Source organism: Saccopteryx bilineata, chromosome 5, assembly GCF_036850765.1.
Source record: "Saccopteryx bilineata isolate mSacBil1 chromosome 5, mSacBil1_pri_phased_curated, whole genome shotgun sequence".
Taxonomy (NCBI): domain Eukaryota; kingdom Metazoa; phylum Chordata; class Mammalia; order Chiroptera; family Emballonuridae; genus Saccopteryx; species Saccopteryx bilineata.
In genome coordinates this window covers 70,653,033-70,676,870 of record NC_089494.1, presented here as the reverse complement: position 1 = coordinate 70,676,870, position 23,838 = coordinate 70,653,033, and the positions used below count along the sequence as shown (strand labels likewise).

The 23,838-nt window shown below is 34.8% G+C and overlaps 1 protein-coding gene across 5 annotated transcripts in view; it reads right to left on the bottom strand.

The window, feature by feature from the left end:
• LOC136337604 (sodium channel protein type 1 subunit alpha) overlaps positions 1-23,838 on the bottom strand; it is a 139,321-nt gene that overhangs the window by 33,519 nt on the left and 81,964 nt on the right. For 2 of the 5 annotated variants that reach the window (XM_066279044.1, XM_066279039.1), the window contains 10 exons: positions 21,810-21,873; positions 21,136-21,277; positions 20,277-20,483; positions 18,509-18,793; positions 16,472-16,852; positions 15,066-15,198; positions 13,624-13,862; positions 12,144-12,317; positions 10,827-11,183; positions 8,628-9,110 (listed from right to left, as the gene is read on the bottom strand). In XM_066279044.1, coding sequence (XP_066135141.1) covers positions 8,628-9,110; positions 10,827-11,183; positions 12,144-12,317; positions 13,624-13,862; positions 15,066-15,198; positions 16,472-16,852; positions 18,509-18,793; positions 20,277-20,483; positions 21,136-21,277; positions 21,810-21,873 — 2,465 coding nt within the window. The remainder of the gene's footprint in view (positions 1-8,627; positions 9,111-10,826; positions 11,184-12,143; positions 12,318-13,623; positions 13,863-15,065; positions 15,199-16,471; positions 16,853-18,508; positions 18,794-20,276; positions 20,484-21,135; positions 21,278-21,809; positions 21,874-23,838) is intronic. The other 3 variants (XM_066279042.1, XM_066279040.1, XM_066279043.1) reach the window with 3 other exon arrangements.

The following is a 23,838-nucleotide window of genomic DNA, read 5'->3' as shown; positions in this document are numbered from 1 at the left end:
AGATGAGATGCGTCAACTCATAGTTGTGTCACTTTAGCTGTTCATTGATAGGAGGAAATATCTTAGTTTTTAAATGATTAGAATTTTTTCTATCATTTCGCTATTAATTTCTAGTTTAACTGTATTGTGTCTACACAATACATGATGTCTTCTATTTTGAGTATATGGAGATAATAACCCTACTTAGTCTTTGCTGTTTTGAATTTAATGTGCTTTACTTTGAGATCCAGTGTACTGTTAATTTAGATAAATATACCATGGAAACTTGAAAATAAGAATTCCCTATAAATATAATTTTGAGATAATATGCATTTATAGTATATTTACTTTTATTATTTATATTATTCAAATTATCAGTGACTTTATTGATTTTTCTTTGTTTTATCACAGGCTAAAAGAATGTTGTTAAAACTAGTATATTTTATTAAAATATTCTTATATTTCTCAATAAAGTCAAACATAATGTGGCTTGGAGCAGTTTATTTGATTGGAGTACCACAATTACTCAAAACAGTAAGGGAATGATTTTCAGATGCATGGGAAGAGTCTGTTTCTACACTAGTACATTAGATAAAATTCTAGTAAAATGCCACAGAAATTGTATAACAGCAAAACTAAAATATTCTCAATTATTTTATTTATTTATTTATTAAGTAAATAAGAGGAGAGAAGATAGTGAGACAGACTACAGCATGTGCCTTGGCCAAGATCTACCCAGCTACCCCCATTTGGGCCCGATGCTGGAATCAATTCAGCTATCCTCAGCACCTGAGCTCATGGCGGACCAAACAGGCAATTGGCTGTAAGAGGGGAAGAGAGAGAGAAGGGGGAGAGAAAGGAGAAGAGCAGCAGATACTTGCTTCTCATATGTGCCCTGACTGGAGGTTGAACCAAGGACATCCTTATGCCAGGCCAATGTTCTATCCGCTTAACCAATAAGCCAGAGCCTTTTATTTAAAACCAACTTAATTAAAAAACCTATAATGTTAATTATTTTTTTCTTTTTTGAAATATATCTCGCCTGACCAGGAGGTGGTGTAGTGGATAGAACATTGGCCTGGGATGCAGAGGACGCAGGTTTGAAACCTTGAGGTTGCCAGCTTGAGTGTGGGCTCATCCTGCTTGAGTGCAGGCTCACCAGCTTGAGTGTGGGGGTGCTGACTTGAGTGTGGGATCATAGACATGACCCCATGGTCACTGGCTTGAGCCCAAAGGTTGATGGTTTGAAGACCAAGGTTGTTGGCTTGAGCAAGGAGTCACTGGCTTGGCTGGAGCCCCCCATCAAGGATCATATGAGAAAGCAATCAATGAACAACTAAAGTGCTGCAACAAAGAAATGATGCTTCTCGTCTCTCTCCCTTCCTGTCTGCCTGTCCCTGTCTGTCCCTTCCCTCCCTCGCCCTTCTCTCTCTCTCTCTCTCTCAAAAAATACAAATACACAAACAAACAAACAACAAAAAGATATACACTTAATAAAGCCACTGGTTCATGTAGTTTTTGAGATTAATTGACTATTTTATTTTATTTATTGTTATTTTATTTATTTTAATTGAATTTATTGTGACATTGGTTCACAAAAATAGACTTATTTTAGAAATCTATTTTAAATAATGTTTACTAAACATTGACCAAATTTTAATAATTTTCAAAATGAACCACTTAATTTAAAAATATGTATATTTTCACCCACTGACTCTCAATAGCTAAACTCTATACTGGCATGTATTATCCATGTATTTTTGGCACACTGACTTAGCAAGTGAGCTTAGAGATGCAGGGACCACATCATACCTGAGGCATTCAATTTGCCTCATACTTAGCCACTTAATAAATACAAACCTGACTCTAAGAACATTTTCCTTCTCAGTGGCTGTATGCGACATTTTTAAAATAAATGTTCTCTACTGAAGCATATGATTTTGACCTTAAGTGTGAAAACAAAGCAAAGCAAATAAAATACTCCATTTTATATATATATGGATCATTTAAATATTATATATATATTTAATAGTAAATGATTAAATGGTATTTTCTTATTCTCTTACTTGATATTAGGAAGTTACTATTTTTATTTTAGATTGGGTTTCTTACAGAGAGCTTATTTATATAGGGTTTAGTAAGAGTTCAAGTTATAGCACATGCTAAAATATATTAAAATATAAATCTGGAATTTAAGGGTACAGATTATATGTATGTGTATATATTATTTTTAAAAAGTACTTATTTTTAAAACTAGGCATGTACTATTTTAAAGGTGAACTTTTTACTATTGATATATATTTAAAATATATTTTAAATCATACATAACTGAGATTCTCTACAACCTCAAAAATATTAATATTTCATTGTGTATATTGTGCATTAGTAAATATTTCTGGTATTCACTAAGCATATTAAAAATTAAAATGACCTCTATTAAAGACTTTCAACAAAACACCCATATAATATCAGAGAAAAAGACACCATAGTGAGATTTAGCATTTTCACAGAGCAGCTAGTAAAGTTAAATATTAACTCATTAATTTCCAAATCATCCTTAAAATTTCTTCATCAAGCTGTATGTTAAAAGGACAATCTTCAGTAGATCATTCATACTTACTAAATATTAAGTTGTTTTTATTAATTGTGAAATCTAGTGTTAGTCAAACATTTGCCCACAGCAGAGGTGAAGGTAGAGGAATAAAACTCTAATATAGTCCAAATTCTGCTTTAACATGAAATTTTGTATCAGTAATTAAATGTAAAGAAAAGAAACAAGCCCTAGCCAAACAACAGCAACAAAAAAAAAACTGATAAAGCGGGCCCTGGCCGGTTGGCTCATTGGTAGAGTGTTGGCCAGGTGTGTGAAAGTTCCGGGTTCGATTCTTGGCCAGGGCACACAGAAGTGCCTATCTGCTTCTCCCCTCTCCCCCCTCTATTTTCTCTCTATCTCTCTCTTCCCCTCCTGCAGCCACGGCTCCATTGGAGCAGAGTTAGCCCCGGGCGCTGAGAATGGCTCCGTGGCCCCCTTCTCAGGTGATAGAATGGCTTTGGTTGCAACAGAGCAGTGCCCCAGATGGGTAGAGCATTGCCCCATGGCTGGTGGGCATGCCAGGTGGATCCTGGTCAGGCACATGTGGTAGTCTGTCTCTCTGCCTCCCTACTTCTCACTTCAGAAAAATACAAAAAAAAACAAAACCAAAAAAAAAAAAAACCCCAAACCTGATAAAGTGTGAGAAATTTTACAAACCAAAAAATCAGTATATTTAGATGGGTAAGGGTGGGGAGTACTATTACATGAGGTTGGAGAGCATTTGACAAAATCCAATATCTAGTCATGACAAGAATGCTCAATAAACTAAGAATAGAGAGAGAAACTTCCTCATCTGATGAAGAATATCTACAATAAAACTCCACAAAAACAACAACAACCTGTATATTATACCTAATAGTGAGAAACTAGGAATTTTCCCACAAAGATCAGGAGCAAGCAAGTATGTCCCTTCACATCATTCCTATTCAACATCATACTGGAAGTCATACTAATATACTAAGAGAAGAAAATAAAATAAGAGATATACTGATTGGTAAGAAAAAAAATACTGTCTCTTTTGGCATTTGATATAATGATTTATGTAGAAAATTCAAAAGAATTGACAATAAATACCCTCCTAGAATAAATAAGTGATCATAGCAAGGTTTCAGGATATAAGGTTAATATACAAAAGTGAATCGTTTTTTAAAATATGAATATAAACATTTAACAAGTGAAAACTGAAATTAATACCATTTACATTAGCACACCCAAAATAAAATACTTAGATATAAATCTACTAAAGATCTATGTGAGAAAAACTATAAAACATTGATGAAAAAACCCAAAGAACTAAATAAATAGAGAGATATTGTATGTTCTTGGGTAAAAAAGACTCAATATTATCAAGATATCAGTGCTTCCCATCTTGATCTGTATTGATTTATAGATCAATGCAGTCTCAATAAAAATTCCAGCAAGATATTTTATAGATGTCAACACACTGAATCTAAAGTTTATATGAGAAGGCAAACACCCCAAATAGTCAACAAAATATTGAAGGAGAAAAACAAAGTTGGAGGCTTGACCCTACCTAACTCCAAAACTTACTATAAAGCTACAGTAATCAAGACAATACAATATTGGTGAAAGAATAGTTAAGTATATCAACAGAACAGAATAGAGAGCCCAGAAACAGACCCACATAAACATAATTGACTGTTCTTTGATAAAGAAGCAAAGGCCATACAATGGAGCAAAGATAGTCTTTTAACAACAAATGGTACTAGAATAACTAGATATCCACATTAAAAAAATGAATCTAGACATAGCTCTTTTATCCTTCACTAGAATTAACTCAAAGTGGACTACAGACCTAAATATAATAATGCAAATCTATACTACTCCTAGAAGATAGCATAAGAGATAATGTAGATTACCATAGGGAAGAAAATTACCTTTAAGAGACTACCAAAATCACAATTCATGAGAGAGAATCAATCAACTGATTTTCTTTAAAATTAAAAATTTCTGCTTTGCCAAAGGCACTGTCAAAAGAGTGAGAAGTCAAACCACAGACTGGGAGAAAGTATTTGCAAAAAACAAAGCTGATAAAGGACTGTTATCCAAAATATACAATATATTCTTAAAACTCAACAATAAGATAACAACTTGATTAAAAATGGGTCAAAGACCTTAATAGACACCTCATCAAAGAACATGTACGGATGGCAAATAAGCCTTTGGCAAGATGCTCCACATCATATGTCATCAGGGAAATGCAAATTAAAACAACAATGTGAAATGTGATACCACTATACATCTGTTAGAGCAGGCAAAATTCACGAGACTGATAACACCAAGCTAGGAAGGATATGGAGCAACAGAAACTCATACTCATTGCTGATAAGGATGCAAAATGGTACAGCCATTTTGAAGACAGTAGGGTGATTTTTTATAAAACAAAACTGACTCTTACCAGCAATATGATCCAGCAATTTGTCTCCTTAGTATTTACCCAAATAATTTGAAAACGTATGTTCACACAGAAATCTGCATGTGTATGTTTATAGCAGCTTTATTCATAATTGTCAAAACATGGAAACAACTAAGATATTATTATTTATTTATTTATTTATTAGTGAGGAATACAGAGAGAGACATAGAAACACACAGACAGGAAAGGAGAGAGATAAGAAGTATCAATTCTTTCTTGCAGCATCTTATTCACTGATGCTTTCTCATATGTGCCTTGACCAGGGGGCTCCAGCTGAGTCAGTGACCCCTTGCTCAAGCCAGCGATCTTAGGCTCAAGCCAGTGACCTTTGGGCTCATGCTAGCTACCATGGAGTCATGTTTATGATCCCATGCTCATGCTGGATGAGCCTGTACTCAAGCCGGTGACCTTGGGGTATTGAACCTGAGTCCTCTGTGTCCCAGGTTGATGCTCTATCCACTGTGCCACTGCCTGGTCAGGCTATTATTCAGTAGGTAAACAGATCAATAAATTGTGGTACATCTACATAGGAGAATATTATTTAGCTCCAAAAAGAAATGAGCTATCAAGCCATGAAAAGGCATGGAAGAAACTTAAATGCATATTACCAAGTGAAAGAAACCAGTCTCAAAAGGCTACATACTTTGTGACTCTAACAATATGACAGTCTCAAAATGGCAAAACTATGGAGACAGGATCAGTGGTTGTCAGGGGTTGATGGGAGGGAAGATTGAATTAGTGAAGCACAGAGGATTTTCAGGGCAGTTAAACTGCTCTATGTGATACTGTAACCATGGACACATCTTTATATATTTGTTCAAACCCATAATATGTACAATACCAAGAGTGAACTCTAGTGTAAATTATGGACTTCGGGTGATAATTATGTGTCAAAGTCAATTTACCAACTATAACAATGTACCTCTGATGGGGGATGTTGATATTGGGAGGCTATGCATGTGTAGCAACAGGGGGTATACAGGGAATTTCTTTGCATGCCTCTCCATTTTCCTGTGAACCCAAAATTTCTCTAAAAAACTAAAGTATTTAAATAAATTTTAAAAATATCTAAACTTGGCCCTGGCCGGTTGGCTCAGTGGTAGAGCATCGGCCTGGCGTGCAGAAGTCCCAGGTTCAATTCCCAGCCAGGGCACACAGGAGAAGCACCCATCTGCTTCTCCACCCCTCCCTCTTTCCTTCCTCTCTGTCTCTCTCTTCCCCTCCCGTAGTCAAGGCTCCATTGAGGCAAGAATGGCCTGGGCGCTGAGGATGGCTCTGTGGCCTCTGCCTCAGGCGATAGAGTGGCTCTGGTCGCAACAGAGCGACGCCCCAGATGGGCAGAGCATCGCCCCCTGGTGGGCGTGCCGGGTGGATCCCGGTTGGGCTCATGCGGGAGTCTGTCTGACTGCCTCCCCATTTCCAGCTTCAGAAAATATACACACACACAAAAAAAATCTAAACAATGTAAACTAAAGGACATTTTTCTGTTTTTGAAACTTCCTGACAATAAATGGAAAGTGAAAGTGCTTTCCTCTAGACTTCCTTTGAATTATCTTTTATATCCATTAGAGTTATCACTTAATATTATACTTCTAAGTAAATTGCTTTGGACTGAATTGTGTTCCTCCAAAATTAATCTGTTGAAGTTCTAACTCCCATTGTGAATGTATTTGGAGATAAGGCCTGTGAGGTAGTGATAAAGGTTAAATGAAATCATAAGGTTGGGGTCTTAATCTGATAGGGCTGTTGCTCCTATAAAAAGAGGAAAAGACACCAGAACTCTTTCTTTCTCTGTATATACACATCAAGAAAAGGTCATGCGAGCACACAGTGAGAAGGCAGCCATCTGCAGCCCAAGAAGAGCACTCTCACCAGACACTGACCCTGCTATCACCTTGATATTGGACTTTACAATCTCCAGAAAAGTAAGAAAATGTATTTTGGTTGCTTAAGTCACCCACTATATGATATATTATATAGCAACCTGGAAGATTAATACATAAGTCAATATAATTTTAATTGGAGGATCTACATAGACTATTTCTCCTTCTCTTCCACATAAGTGAGCTAATGTCATGCAATGCAAGACAAATAGAACCTGTAAACAAAGGCTTTAAATTCAATTCTTACCACGTTTATGGCAGCATTGTTCATAATAGCGAAGATCTGGAAACAGCCCAAGTGTCCATCAGTGGACGAGTGGATTAAAAAGCTTTGGTACATATATACTATGGAATACTACTCAGCCATAAGAAATGATGACATTGGATCATTTTCAACAACATGGATGGACCTTGATAACATTATACTGAGCGAAATAAGCAAATCAGAAAAAACTAAGAACTATATGATTCCATACATTGGTGGGACATAAAAATGAGACTCAGAGACATGGACAAGAATGTGGTGGTTACAGGGTGGGGGGGGGAGAGACGGAGTTGGGAGAGGGGAGGGGCACAAAGAAAATCAGTTAGAAGGTGACGGAAGACAATTGGACTTTGGGTGATGGGAATGCAGCATAATAAAATGTCAAAATAACCTAGAGATGTTTTCTCTGAACATATGTACCCTGATTTATCAATGTCACCACATTAAAATTAATTAAAAAAAAGAAATAGTACCTAAGATTTAGAAGTATTTAAATTTTCTTTTTTCTAAAAAAACATCTGAGCCATTGATCTCCCTCTTATTTCTAAGTTGATCTGCCAACTAAAATGTTCTGTAATGTTCACAGTATTATTTGAAAAATACAGGGTGAGAGAAAAGTAGGTTTACATTTATGAGTATGTAAAAAAATAATAAATTCAATCCTTAGCTATACCCCTTGTAAGTTATATTACCTTAAAGTAAGTTATATTACCTTAAGTTCCCTAAACTAATTTTCTTATCTGAAAAGTTAGAGTCATAACATATTTTTTTAGGTTATTTTAAGTATTACATTATATGATGTTTACTCATTTCTTATCACCATCTAACAAATATCCATTGATAAAGATGAATAAAAACTACATTATTATTGCCTGACCAGGCAGTGCCACAGTGGATAGAGCATCAGACTGGGATGCTGGGGACCCAGGTTCGAAACCCTGAGGTCGCTGGCTTGAGCATGGGCTCACCAGCTTGAGCTCAGGCTCACCAGCTTGAGTGTGGAGTCACTGGCTTTGTGGGATCATAGATATGACCTCATGGTTGCTGGTTTGAGTCTATAGGTTGCTGGTTTGAGACCAAGGTCGCTGGTTTGAGCAAGGGGTCACTGGCTCTTCTGGAGCCCCATGGTCAAGGCACATATGAGAAAGCAAGCAATGAACAACTAAGATGCCACAACAAAGCATGGATGCTTCTCATTTCTCTCCCTTTCTGTTTGTCCTTGTCTGTTCCTCTCTCTCTCTCTCTGTCTCTCTTGCTAAAAGCAAAGAAACAAACAAAAGAAAAACTGCGTTATTCTTCAATTTATCAACCATATCTTTCCACTTAAATCTTGATTTCTCAGAGAAATAAAACTTTATATAAAGGCAGAAACTTCTAGATGAAAAATACATAACCATAAATACAGCAATATAATACATGTATATATATATATATACAAATTCATACCTCCCCATAACTACAAAATCTTACCTCTTTGCTTTCTTCCAGATCAGATTCACTACTGAAGTCCTCTGTGTTTAAATTTTCAAAGTCAGACTCTCCTACAGCAATTGGTACAGTCACAGTAAGACTGGGATTGTTTATGAACGACATGTAATCACTTTCATCAATAATGTATTTTTCAACACTGCTGCCAGTTCCTATTCCACTTGTGGTTCCATTTACATCTTTAAGATAGTCAAGATCTTTCCCAATTTCTGTTATATGATTAGACATACAACTGTCTTTCTTATTGTTTAGATCATCAAGTGGTTTAATTTCATCTAAAATTTTTTGTTTTTTAACAAAGGATTGTTGAATAAATTCATATATTTTTCTCTTCACATAAGCGATTCCTTTATGCATCCTATCCACAGCAATTTGGAGATTGTTCATTTCATTATCATCGTCAGTGGCTGCAAGGTTGTCTGCACTAAATGAGCTCAGAAGCAAAGCCAGAAAGAGATTCAGGACCTTAAAAATAATACAAACATGATTATCATTTTACCCAAATATAAACAGCAGATTGAGATTACTTATTTTTATAAGCATAGAGGGAACTATAAATTCTAACAACTAGATGAGAAAGGAGCAGCACAGCATGGTGATCAGAAATTGTGCGATCTGAATTTGTGATCTTGCTCAATGGCTACTTCACTATACATTCCTCCTCAGACAAGGAAATAATTTCTGCTGGTCTCAAGTTCTCTCATTTATAAAATGAGGATGTTAAATGAGATGCTCTAAGGTTTAGCTAAATTTAAAATTGTGTGATTATAGGCCCTGTCCAGTTGGCTCAGTGGATAGAGCATCAACTTGGCATGCTGATGTCCCAGGTTCAATCCCCCGTCAAGGCACACATGTGAAGTGATCATGCTTCTCTACCCTTCCTTCTCCCCCTACTCTCTTTCTCTTCCCCTCTTGAAGCCAGTGGCTCTATGGGTTCGAGTATAAGCCCAGGGCTCATTTGATTCAAGCATCTGTCCCAAACAGGGGTTGCAGGGTAGATCCTGGTCAGGGCACACATGAGAGTCTGTCTATCTCCTCTTCTCTCACTTAAAAAAGACATGTGATTATAAGAAACCAGATTGATATATATCCTTATACAAGAGTCCTAAACCTAAAAATCATTAGTGTTTGTAATTATGAATTTAAATAAATTCTAATGATTGCTTTTTAAATTTTACTTTATTGATTAGAAAGAGAAATAAAGAAAGAGAGAGAGAGATGTCAATTAGTTGTTCCACTTATTTATGCTATCATTGATTGATTCTTGTATGTGCTTTGACAGAGGATCAAACCCACAACCTTGGCTTATTGGTATGACACTCTAACCAAATGAGCTATCTGGCGAAGACCTAAATACATTCTATAGTTTCTTTTTTGATAAAGAGTGATACTGAATTGGGCATTATTTAAATGACCCAGAATGAGAATTAGGCATTTAATATAGGCATTGACACTTGATTCTTAATCTATCATATTTTTCATATCCCACTAATTGGACTAATTGACCAATTAGAAGAATTATTTATAAATAATCCCTAATATTTCCATAAGATTGGCATATTAATGAATATATTCTTTAGAATGTATTCAATAATTGTATAGTATAAAAGTAATTAATTTTCCAAATTTAAGAGAGAGAAGAGTTGATCAGTTACTCCATTTAAGTAATCTAGGATTATGAGGCAACCCTTGTTTTAACTGAGAGCCAACAAAGGATTGACTAACCCAAGTTGACTAATGCATCTGCCATAGGACAGAGAGTGACTGAATACTACTGCATGAAGAGACAAGAAAAGGGTAAAATCACTTATGAACATATAAAAGCACAATTTTTTAGTTCTAAACTGGGAAGTAAGATTGGATTTTCTCTAAATTCTTTTTGGATTTCTCCTTTCTTTGTCTCTGAATGCTTCTAACATATACTATTAGTCCTGTCTTCAATATGATATTGTATTGGAATTCACTTAATAAATGTAATGAAATGATTGATAAAGTGGTGTTGAGTATAATTACTATAGGGCTCCTGTTATATTGCTGTGTGGTCAAAATGAGACTGATACCATATCCAAGGAAAGATACTTTTTATTTTTAAATTATTAAGAATAGATTTTGCATTTGATAAAATGGTCACCATTCTATTGTGCTCTTATTTCTAAAATACTATTTTAAGTCGGCACATACCACCAGGTTCCCAATGACCATGACCATCATGAAGACAGTAAGGCACATGGCTTGACCAGCAACCTCCATGCAGTCCCACATGGTCTCTATCCATTCTCCACACAGCACACGGAACACAATCAGGAAGGAGTGGAAAAAGTCATTCATGTGCCAGCGCGGGAGTTCACAGTCACTAGAAATCTTGCAGACACAATCTTTGTAGCTTTTACCAAAGAGCTGCATGCCGACCACCGCAAAAATAAAGACGATAATGGCCAACACCAGTGTTAGATTTCCCAGGGCCCCCACTGAATTGCCAATAATCTTTATTAGCATATTCAAAGTTGGCCAAGATTTTGCCAGCTTGAAAACACGGAGCTGAAATATAAAAAATTAATATATATTATCATTATATATCAGAAATATTACATATATTTGGTTTTACCAAAATAATGATTACTGTTGAATCTGTTACACCTGCCCTGGCTTTGAACCCTTTCAGGCTCATGGCTAATTTTGGACACCCTAACAAGAATCTAGTTCTTCTGTATTTTAATCATGTCAATCATCTTCCGTAAGAGTAAATGTTTAATGATTACTTGGGGTCCAATTGTCCTTAATTTGTTTTGTGAAGGTTTTATAAGGCATACCAGGCCTGAAACTAATATTAATATCTAAATTGCAATGATCTCTCCTGATATTTATTTGTTAGCAGCATGCAAAGTAACATCATATTGAGCCTTACTATAAGTGGAGAAAGGTGTTTATTATTCATTAATGCTCCTTTGAGGCATTGACATATCTAGATGTGCCTGCATTTTAAAAGTTGGAATATTCCCATGATTATAATTCTTTCCCTGATGTCCAAGAACATATAGGTAAATCAATGGGCAGGTTAAGTAATCCTACAGATTTCTCTCCAGTGATTTTGAGAAGGAATATATTTTCCAGCAATAGAATTAAGAAAAGTTTCTGCATGCACATCTTGTATCTAATCATCATCCATTGATAGAAAGGGCTGTTTATATTTTCAACTTACTACTAAAACGTGACACGTTTTCAATAAAAATATTTTTAGATCTGTAAATATTAACTATAGTCATCTCTAGAAAAAATTATTAGAATAGTAACTGAGAAATACATGAAATTTTACATGATTATGCTTTTTGCAATTAAGACATTTTGAAGTAAGATGGAAAATTTTATCCATTTAGGAAAAATTTTTGACAGTGCAAATGTTACACCAAAATTTAAAATGTTAATGGTTGTATGTTTAAACCTACAGCAGTGTTAAGAAAAACTCCTGATTTTTGGACATTTTTTAAATTTATTTTTTACCAATCGAAAAGAACGAAGAACTGATAATCCTTCCACGTTGGCGAGGCCAAGTTCTACCAGGCTAAGCGTCACAATAAAACCATCAAAGATATTCCAGCCTTCTTGGAAATAATAGTAAGGATCCATGGCAATAATTTTCAGGAACATTTCTGCTGTAAAGATCCCAGTGAAAACCTAAGATCAAAACAAAATTACTCTAATTGCATCAGATAATGATAAAGTAGAATGGTACATTATTTGCTCTTAGAAAAAAAAAATGTTTGTGCTACCTGCCTCATAAAAATTCTACTACATGCTTATACCTGTACAATAAATTATAATTGCTAGAAGGCAAATAATGAAATACATTATTTCATTTTATCCTCACAGAAGTTTATTAAGTGGCTAATGCAGGTATTTTAATTACCTTACTGATGAGGAAAGAGGACTTTAAATGGGTTCAGTGATTTGCCTGATATCATATAAACTGGTAAATGGCAAAACTAGGATTTGAGTGCAAATCCATTTTTAACCAGGGTTCTACCCATTACACCAAACTGCCTTTCCTCCCAGTTTTATACGGCACAGGTACTGACAAGATTTTGCTTGTTAACAACTTTATCTGTAAGTTTATTCTAATTTCTCTTAAATCAGATAGTATATCTATTATTATAATATATGCATTACTATTATCAATTTGTTATGCATATGAAAAAAACTAATTTAATTCCATAGTGTAAATCCTAGTGTTTTAAAAATAAGAATACTACAATACAGGATGTTTTGCAAGTTTTTCTTTCTACCATCAAAATTCATAAATCATAAAAGAAATATTGTGGAAAATGCATGCATTACTTTAGAGCCCTCATTCTTTCAGCAAACAGAAGCTAATATTCCTAAGATGAGTCAACTGACAAACACTTTAATAATTTATGTTTTTTTTAATCAGAGAAGAGAAAAAATTAAGTGGTAACCTTCCCCCAAAATGGCCTTGTTAATCATATAATGCACAAAATGAGCTGGATATTTTCAATGTTTTATAGTTTTGATATAGAATAGACAGATAAAACAATATATGTCCTATCTAGATCCTGGAAATGAAAAAGCTGGAGACATTTTTTGGTGCTTAAATTATAGCTTATAATAATGATGATTAAGCAAGATAAAAAGATCTACAATTTTCTTTTAGCCTTCTAGAAGTAGGGGAACTGTGATAATATCATTTCAAAAATGTCCTTAAACTGTTTCTGCATCTTAAAAAAGTTATAACTATCAATATTTACTTTTCAAATAGTCTATGTCTATTACTCTCTCAGTTTTTGCTCTGACATTAAGGATTATTATTTTTGGCAAAATGTATAGTGTATTCAGCTAGATATAATTCCCAATTATAGCCAAGAGTAGGAAGTATGGTGAAAAGACAAACTATTAAGTGTAAACAGTTCCTAAAACAAACAAACAAAAAATGGAAGACAACACATTTACCTTCCAATAAGCTTACCAAGTTTCCTACTGTAAGCACATGATTGAACTCCTCCGTCATGGGATAGTGCTCCATGGCCATGAAAAGAGTATTTAAGACAATGCAGATGGTGATGGCCAGATCAACAAAGGGGTCCATCACAACCAGGTTGACGAGATGTTTCACTTTTAACCAATAAGGTGAACAGTCCCAGATTAAGAATATGTTAGAAAATTTGTACCAACAGGGTGGGCATTTCTGCCTAGATTCTTCAAGTTCTAGATTTAAAAAATAAGGACAATCACCAAAAGATATATTTTAGACACACATATTCTTGTTTCATTTATTTCAGATCCACTAAACTTCAATAATCAATACATTTTCCTTTGTTACAGAGTCAAATTCTTTTATATATATAAAACAAACTAAAGTATTTATTTTTTAACTCCCAAAGATATTTCTTCAGACATACACATAGAACAGAGGTAACAAAGAATAGTTTGTTTTCTTTTGTAGTAAGAGGAGGGGAGGCCGAGACAGATTCCCGCCTATATCTGGACTGGAATCCACCTGGAAAGCCCACTAGGGGACAATGCTCTGCCCATCTGGGGCCCTTGCTCCTTTACAACCAAAGCCATTTTTAGCACCTGAGGCAGAGGCCATGAAGCCATCCTCACTGCCCGGGGCCAATTTGCTCCAATTGAGCCATGGCTGTAGGAGAGGAGGAGAAGAGAAAGAGAGAGAGAGTGAGGGAAGCGAGAAGGGAAGAGGTGGAGAAGCAGATGGGTGTTTCTCCCGTGTGCCCTGGTGGAGAATTCAATCCAGGACATCCACATGCTAGGCTGACGCTCTATCACTGAGCCAACTGACCAGGGAAAGAATAGTTTGTTTGTTTTTATTGTTGTTGTTTTCGTATGCATTGATAATGTGGTTTAACATTTGACCTAAAGTTAGGTAAATGAACTTTTAAATAAAGTTTCAATAGAAACATGAGTTAGGGTAATATAGATACTGTGTGTAATTCTGTGTTAATATCTGGCTAAGCTATCATCCTCAGACTATAAGAGATAGGGTGGTGATTAAAATGAGCCAAGAATCATTGTTTTGTTTTTATTTTGCAAAAATAACCTACTCCTCTCCAATTTTGAGAGCACTCAGGTAATCATTAAGCTAAGTAGGAAAGTAGATCACTATGACTAATGGGATTAGAAGACCCTAATAAAATGTTTATTCTATATCTTTAAGGAGTTTCTACACATAGAAAAACATTTGTCAGAGGTTCAATGTCATTGAAATTAAATAATTTTTTAAAGCTCCTAGAATTTATAAGTAGGAATAACAAATAATAATTCTTGAATAAGACCTTTTATATTCTCTTTAGAATATGTCATTTCCAATGCACAAGTAGAGATATTTATTCAAAAGACACAATTTAAGTTTTAGTAAAATTAATTGAAATGGAAATAGAATTTGTTACAAACCTTCTACTGTGTTTGTTAAAATGCTAGCTATACTCATTGCTCTTTGCCTTTGAGAAGGATCTTCTAGAAAGTCCATGGACACATGGAAAGAACTTGACTGTCTTTTTCTCATTTCAGTTTCAGTGGTTGTTCCCTGTAAAGAAAATGCTAAGGTATTAAATAATTAACTTGATCAATACGATAAGTGAACAACAAAATGTAACACAGTGGATTTCATGAAACACATGCATCATGCACTTTCATATTTAATTAGTGATGGCAGATATTGCTGACTTATTGTATCATTAACCTGGGATGTCCAAACTGTCAACCATTTAGCCATACAGCAAAAAAATCAGTTCTTTTAAACCTTCTTATTTCATAATTTTATAAGGCATGAAGTAATTTAGATATAGTTGATAATCTCTTGAGAGACATATTTAACAGTTTCCCTTATTTTGGAACTGATAGTAAAAAACTAACTACTTGAAAAATCGTATAAATGATCAAGGCATTTTATTTTGAGAGAGGTAGCCATTTATTTTTAAAGAAATACAAATGATTATACTATGTGTAGTTGCCATCAAATTTTCTGAGCACAGACAGAGATGGTCATTGAAACAGAAATGTATGTTTAAAACACACACACGCACGCACACACACACACACACACACTGCATGGACAACAGTTTCATCCAGGGTACCAGAGCAATAAGTCATCTAATTCTGACTTAGTCATGCCTCATCATGCTGATATATTTCTAAGTGAGTTAACAATCTAATAAGAGGCAGCATATGTTTAGAAATTCCTCATCTGGTTATATATCACAAATACATACCATATCTTTAAACACAGACAGTTCTTTTACCTGTCCGTATTAATAATTTATTTGTTGCTTTTCATTTAGATTAGTTTTGAGAAGACCTATATCAGCATTTCTTTCAGTAAGACAAATATGAATATTAGAAATTTTAAGATAACAATGAAGCTATCTATTTAAGCACAGTGTTCTTGAAAACCTTCTAAACTGATGCAGGGTTATATTGAAGAATCTGTTGGAAAGATTTATTATACACCCTTTACACTTAAACATAGACATCCTTCATTCACTTTTATATCAGCACTTTAGTTGATGTCCTCTAAGTTCAGCATGGGTATATAGCAAATCCTCCAACTGGAGGCAGTAATTTATTATTGTGTCTAATTTATCCTTAGCATGTTTAATAAGTAAATGCATTCAGGTGTTATGCAAGAGTGTTGAGGCTTTAAATTTTAGTTGGTTAGTCTATAAAGGTATTACAAGATGCAAGTGCATTCACAGCTTGACCAACCAGGAATCATTCTCAAAGGGTTCCATTCTGTAGGAACACAGGCTGGTATAGCAATAATGGGCCAGCCATGCCTGAACTATTTAAAACTTCCTTACATTGTCATCAGTAGCTGGCTTATCTATTATCACCTCTGGCAGAAGCTGTCCTACAGGCGATGTAGGAACCGAAGGTCCACCAACCAAGGAAACCACACCATTGCAATCCACAGTGCTATGCATCTTCCCATTGGCTGGAAACACTGCCAGCATCCGGGACGACCTACTGGTCTGACTTAGATTACTGTTACGGCGCTCTCCGTGTCTTCGGGGCACAAACAAGGAGTCTCTCCGGCTCTCGTTATCCTCAAAGGTGCTGTGCTCATCATCAGCAAAGTCGTTCTCTGATCCCACATCCTTTGCTCGCCCTCTAAAGCTGAAAAGGCTCGTTCTGCTATTTCGCCTCGGAGAAAATAAGGAGCCACGGATGCTCAACAAAGACTAAAGTTTGAAACCAAATAAAAAAGAGTAAAATCATATTAATATAGCAACTTGAAATGTGCTTTTGAAATGTGCTTTTATTTTTCAAGATTAAATTGAAAGAAATTTCAGCATTGATAACAGAACATGATTCATTCCTTTTGATTAGCAACATTTTCATGTTATGTGCATTCAGATTGAGTTAAATTAGTTTTACAAGAGAAGGGTTCTAGTCCTTGAGACTAATGAATAGGGGAGATAAACCATAACTTAAATATATTAGAAATCAAAACCCTGAGCTACCCTTTTTCAAGTTCAAAAGGAAAGCATTTTTTTTGGTGCATTACTATGGACATTGTATATATTCATTAAATATAAATAAAATGACCCTAAAAAGCTACATTTGTTTTCATTGCTTTTTCCTTTCAAGAATGTCATCACTTTTCACAAATTGTTTTAGTCTATCTTTCTAAAATTACTTTTAAATTAATTATAATTTCTGTTTAACCTAAAAAGCTCAGTGTTATTAGAACTAGAAGTTAAAGTTTATGTGATCAGACTGGTAAATTTTTCAATGAATTATACTATGACTAATATTTTCAGGAGCACATATAATGGTTACAAAGAAGTTGGGAGGGAGACAACATATAAATAACCTAAAAACATTACTAGTCAGCTAGTCCCGAATCCACAATTTTTTTCATTAAAAAAAACTGAGGCCCTGGGTGGATAGCTTAGTTGGTTAGGGCATCGCCTAGAAATGTGAAAGTTGTGGGTTTCAAATCAATGTTTCTGTCTGTTTCTGTCTCTCTCTCCCTTCCCATTAAAATCAATAAATTTTAAAAAATTAAAAAAAAAACCCACTGAGGATAGGAGATGGAAATAAATGGTGATGGAAGAAGACTTGGGGTGGTGAACACATAATACAAGATACAGAAGATGTGTTATAGAATTGTACCCCTGAAACCTATATAATTTTATTAACCAATGTCACCCCAATAAATTCAATAAAAAATTGGCCCTGGCTGGTTGGCTCAGTGGTAGAGCATCAGCCCAGTATGTGGATGTCTTGGGATCGAGTCCCAGTCAGGGCACACAGGAGAAGTGCTCATCTGCTTCTCCACCCCTCCCCCTCTTGCTTCTCTCTCTTTCCGTCCTGCAGCCATGGCTCAATTGGAGTGAGTTGGCCCGGGCACTGAGGCTGGCTCCAGGTGCTAGGAAGAGCTTGGCTGCCAAGCAACGAAGCAAGGGGCCTCAGATGGGCAGAGCATCACCCCCTAGTGGGCTTGCCGGGTGGATCCTGGTCATGGTGCATGCAGGAGTCTGTCTCTGCTTCCCTATCTCCTACTGAATAAAAAATTTTAAAAATCAATAAAATGTTTACAAAAGCTGAATATCAGAAAGATTAAATGCCATTAGTTACAAGTACCAACAGACAGTATTGGAAGGAGAATTCAGATCTAACTTTCAACTCAGTGTTGTCTCAGCTACACCAAGCTGTACTTACATATATATGAAGTAAAATTTTTTCATAACCATGGGAAGAAAGAGTGGGTTTAAATATAATAAACATAGAAATTAATTCAGTTGATAAACACCCATAAGTTCTATTTAATTTTCCCTGTCTTCAGCATTCTAATTTTCATCCATGCATCATTTAACTCAGTAGTGCCATACCTGGTGTGGGGAGGAGTACCTCTTTTCATATGTCAAGCGATTCCCTTCGATGGAGAAGCGAAATCCTTTCCTCCTGATGCTGTCTTCAGATTCAGATTTGTGGAATTCATCCTCATCTTTCTCTTCCCCGCCAGACTGTTCTTTCTGTTTTCTTTTCTTTCTCCGATTTCTTCTTTCCTTAGCGCTCTTGGAACTCAACTTGGAGGCTTCAGAGGAGCTGTCTGAGAGTCCGCCTGCTGCGCTGGGCTCTCGGGAATGCTCTGATGCAGTGACAGCAGCTGCCTGCTACATCGAGGAGAAATGCTGTCAACGTGGCACTAGAGAAGACCTTATCTTTCAAAACAATGGCCCAAGTATTTGCATGGCATTTATAAAATACAGACTTGAGTTGATCTTACATAGAAGAAACTCTGTAATTATTAGAGGGAATTAATTTTTCTTACCACCTCATGAAGACTTTCAGAGTTAACTTGGTGTTCTCTGCGCTATGCTAACATTTATTGTATTTGGATTATGCTTTACAGACCACATAGTCAAAAGGATAAATCAGGCAGCAACAAGAACAGAAACTCATTGTGTTTTTTAGGATTTGATTTACTCTAAAATTGGTATTTACTTAGCACTGTTTTCTTTTTTCTGAAAAAGAAGCTGGAGCTTGAAAGAAAAGATGATGAGTTACATGAGGTCTTAGCCAAAGGTAGGAGGAATGAGCTAAAAAACCATGACCCTCTGTCCAGTTATGGAAACTGAGTTGTCCAATATCCTCAAATTATCATTAATAAAATTTATCAGAGGTGATGAAATCCTCTCCTCAGCCTTGCACAATACTCTATCAGGACTGGCGGGGTGGGGCAACAGCTCCTGCTAAGCAAGACAAGACATTCAGTTCCCCAAAACTGTCCCTAGCTTCTTCACCGCAGCACTGGCTCGTGCTGGCCACACGAGCATGGGATAGAAACAATGCTGTTTAATCACACCTGCTACTGGTACTAAATTAGCAATTTTTGATTATTAATATTGTCCCCAAAGAACCCTTAATACAAGAATTCCCGCAAATAAATTAATACTCCTGAATCAACTTGGGTAAAAGACAATGAATTTGCATGCTAAACTAAAAAGTAAGGAAAGACGGGAATGATAGGAAAAGCATTTTATTTAACTATAAGTACCAACATCTCACTAGAAGAACAAGTAATCCTTAGGTTACCTGATCTTCACAAAATTGATAACTTCTATATGCCTATTGGATATTACTATATCAGAAAGCATTACATTATTTGATGAATTCTCTGTTTATGTAAGGAAGTCAAGTAAGACCCCCTTAAAAACCAATAGAGTTTTAGTTACAGAAAGGAACAGATTATCTTCTAAAAACCAGATAACTTTTTTTTATATACAGTACAAGAATCTATACATTTTTTTTCTAAGAAAAGATGATTTCTTTGGATTTTTTCTTAATGATAGTATACTCATTTAGTAAGGGTTTCTGACTTGAGAAGACCCCAAAATCTTCCCTTCTATTCTAAAAATCTTTAGATGACTAAATAGTATGAGAAAGTTCTGTGATCAGTATTTTAAACATCTTAGAATAATTAAACTAAATGATCTACATAGATGATCAAAATGTAGAAATCCTTTCTAATCCCCTACCAGCTTCTCTTAAGTACAACTAAATTATTGGTCTCTCACTTTTTTTTCCAGTATATTTGTAACAACCACAAAAAAGACCATACCACGAGACAGGACATATTTCATTTGGTGAATTTACCTGAGCTGCCTCCTGTTGCTTTTTAAGTTGTTCAAGCATCTGCTGAAATTCAGCCTCTTTCTGCTCTGCCTCTTCCATGGTAGCCTGATTCTGTTCCTCATAGGCCATGGCCACCACAGCCAAGATCAAGTTTATTAGATAGAATGAGCCCAAGAAAATGACCAGCACAAAAAATATCATGTATGTTTTTCCAGCAGCACGTAGTGTCTGCAAACAATAACATCAGCATTAGTTTTCAATATTATTTCACTAACTGGTGGCTTCAACTCTCAACTGACTTGCGTGTTTTGTGGGACTCTGATATAAACAATAATTATGATGATCACACCTCTTCTTCCTCTTAGTCTGTTTTTTCAACCTTATTCTCTTCTCCTCTATTCATGCATTCACATTCTGATCTCTAGGAGGGAATTCTTAGAATTACCAATAATAAATCAGAATCGAGTAAAAGATCATAGAGACCTTCATCAAAAAAACTGAGTCTTAACTGAAAGTCAAGGGGCAAACCAAAGCCAGCTTTCTACATTCGCTTGTTATCATTTTCATCACCTGTCACCTGAGGGATAGTAGTTGAGGGGGGTAGGTGGGGCTGAAGGGGAGGTGTGCCTTCTGTTTGAGAAGATCTCTGTCTGGGAAGACTGGTCAGTAAGTTTTAAGCCAAGGGGAAATGAGAGAGAATCACTGTCTGCGGCATCACTATGCCTAATATGTGTTATAATCAATAGGATAAAGGTACTTAAATCTTCTGGTTTCAAGTTGTGTTCCTTCCACTATATTATGCTGTAGTTTGAATTTTAACTAACTTGATTTTCTTATACACGTTTACTTAAATGTAGTATGTGTCTCTTCAGGATCTCACCAGTTGGTAAAGGTTTTCCCAAAAGTCCTGAGTCATCAGTCGAAACAGGGACAGAAAAGCCCAGCTGAAAGTATCAAAGCTTGTGTAGCCATAATTGGGATTTCTCCCAGCTTTCACACACATATATCCTTCTGGACATTGGCTGTAAATGCGAAAACAGAAGGTATATAAGAAATTATGCTGTTTTTTTTTTTATTCTGGTAGCATGCTATACTTGTAACATTGTGTATTTCAAGGAATAGAAGTATGATAAATAAGTAATATTCTTCTCAACTTTTGACTCAACATAATTTTACTGGTCACCTAATTTTATCATTAAAACATTTCATAGAATTTTTAATAACACTTTACAAAATTATTTTCTTTTGATAATTAGCATTTAAACATGTCTCTTTCATTTTCCCTATTGTGGAGCCTCCAGAGTTGACTCTTGGCTCATAAACACTCATTTTAGAAAAAAAGCATTAGAGCTAAACTATTACTTCTTGTTTTATAAAATATAAATGCTTGCTTAATATTTAAATAATCCCTAATGATAAATAACCATAATTATAGCAAATTAGTATAAATAAAGTTAGTTGGCTGTTATCTGTCAGTTCCCCCCCAAATAGAAAATATGTCTTTGTATATATATATGCACACACATACATGACATACACAAAATTTGGGCTTACCCTGCATCAGAGCTATTTCCACATAGTAAAGCATCTAAAAAACCTTCCAGAAAGTAATGATATCCTATTTAGAAAAAAAAAGAAAATCATATGATGAACATTTGCATTACATTGCAAAATAAGAACAAGATCAAGCCCTAATTTTAGAGTTCACTGAGTAATTTTAAATATATTATATAATTCAAAGACATAGATATTTTTCCCTTCTTCCTCAAAATACTAGATATTATATGAAAGAGATGAAATACTTAATAGTACAAAGCATTTATTCTTTGTAAATGTAAAATTAGGGATAACTACAAGTATTAACATAAAAGGTACCAATGCTGCTTTTCCACCATCCTCATAAAAAATAAACATTGCATTCTGTAAAAATAGATAAGAAGAAAATGGATTTTTTGCCTTCTCAAAGGAGTCACATTTTTTCAAAATAAAGGAATTATATATTTTATATATTTAAACACTATGTAAATGTTTAATAATTATTTATAATTTATTTTCTATCAACATCCAGAATATATCATAGGCGGTTTTTAGTAAAAGATGCATAAATCATGTCAACTACTAAAACAAATAAAAATTATCTTAAATGCAAAAGCTTAAATAGTTGAATACTACATTATTTTAATGCTTTCTGTCTCTGGCATATTTCTTAGATTCTTCAAATATCTTTTTGAAGTGTCACTTCTGTGAATTATTCCTTGATATTCTCTAATTCTTTTCCACTAAACATTGGTAAAATTGAGCACTCTCACTGTGCTACCAATAGCATGTCCATACTTCCATTATTATTATACTTTTTCTCCTATAGTGTAATTATTTATTTACAAATATTGTTTCTCCTTGATAGAAAGCCTACTAATCAATTATTTCTATAGTATTATGTTTGGAACATAATAATCGCTCAGTCAAGTTTACTAAATGAATAAGAAAGGGATAACAAGAAGAGAAACACATGAAATTAAATAATAATTTTGTGCCTGACCAGGTGGTAGTGCAGTAGATAGAGCATTGGACTCAACACAGAGGACCCAGGTTCAAAGCCCCAAGGTCATTGGCTTGGGTGCAGGCTCATCTGTCTTGAGCAGGGGTTCACCAGCTTGAGTGCAGGGTTGCTGGCTTGAGCAAGGGTTCACTTGCTCTGCTGGATCACCCCAGTCAAGGCACATATGAGAAAGCAATCAATGAACAAATAAGAAGACTAAGGAGCTGCAATGAAGAATTGATGCTTCTCATTTCTCTCCCTTTCTGCCTGTCTGTCCCTCTATCTCTCTGTCACCAAAAAAATGTGTGTGTGTATATATATATATATATATATATATATATATATATATATTTTGTAAGAAGAATTTTTAAGAAAAAAACTTTTAGACTTTCTAAGAAGAATTATTTTCTAGATGCTAAACTTTCAGGGAAATTTTTCCTATGCATATTTTTATAAGGAATACAAACACATAATGGGAAATAAAATTTTCATTTCTAATGTTTTTACTTCTTGGAACATAGAAAAGTTAAGATAGAATTTCTCAACTTTTAATTAAAATTAAATAAAGTGAAAGGAATATGTAGTTTCTAAATGAACTTTTGGTACCAAGTATTTATAACTGAAGTTTTAGCCATTAAATTCAATGAACTATAAACTTAATCTGGAAAAATATAAATTTCAGTCATGTTTATCTTTAATTTTAATAAACTTAATTTTCTAATACTTTAAAGACAAAGTATTTTTTCTATACTTGCATTTGGTTTAAAATTAACTTTTTCAACAAGTGGGATATTATTAGAAAACAGATTTTTAGATCTGAATATGACCTCAGATATCCTTGACTTTGAATGTAAGAAAAATGGCACTCAACAAAAATTTTCACTATAGAGAATAAACCCTAAATAACATCCTCATAGTCACTTCTTTTATTTATTTATTTATTTATTTATTTATTCATTTATTCATTTATTTATTTATTTACAGAGACAGAGAGAGAGAGTCAGAGAGAGGGATAGATAGGGACAGACAGATAGGAACGGAGAG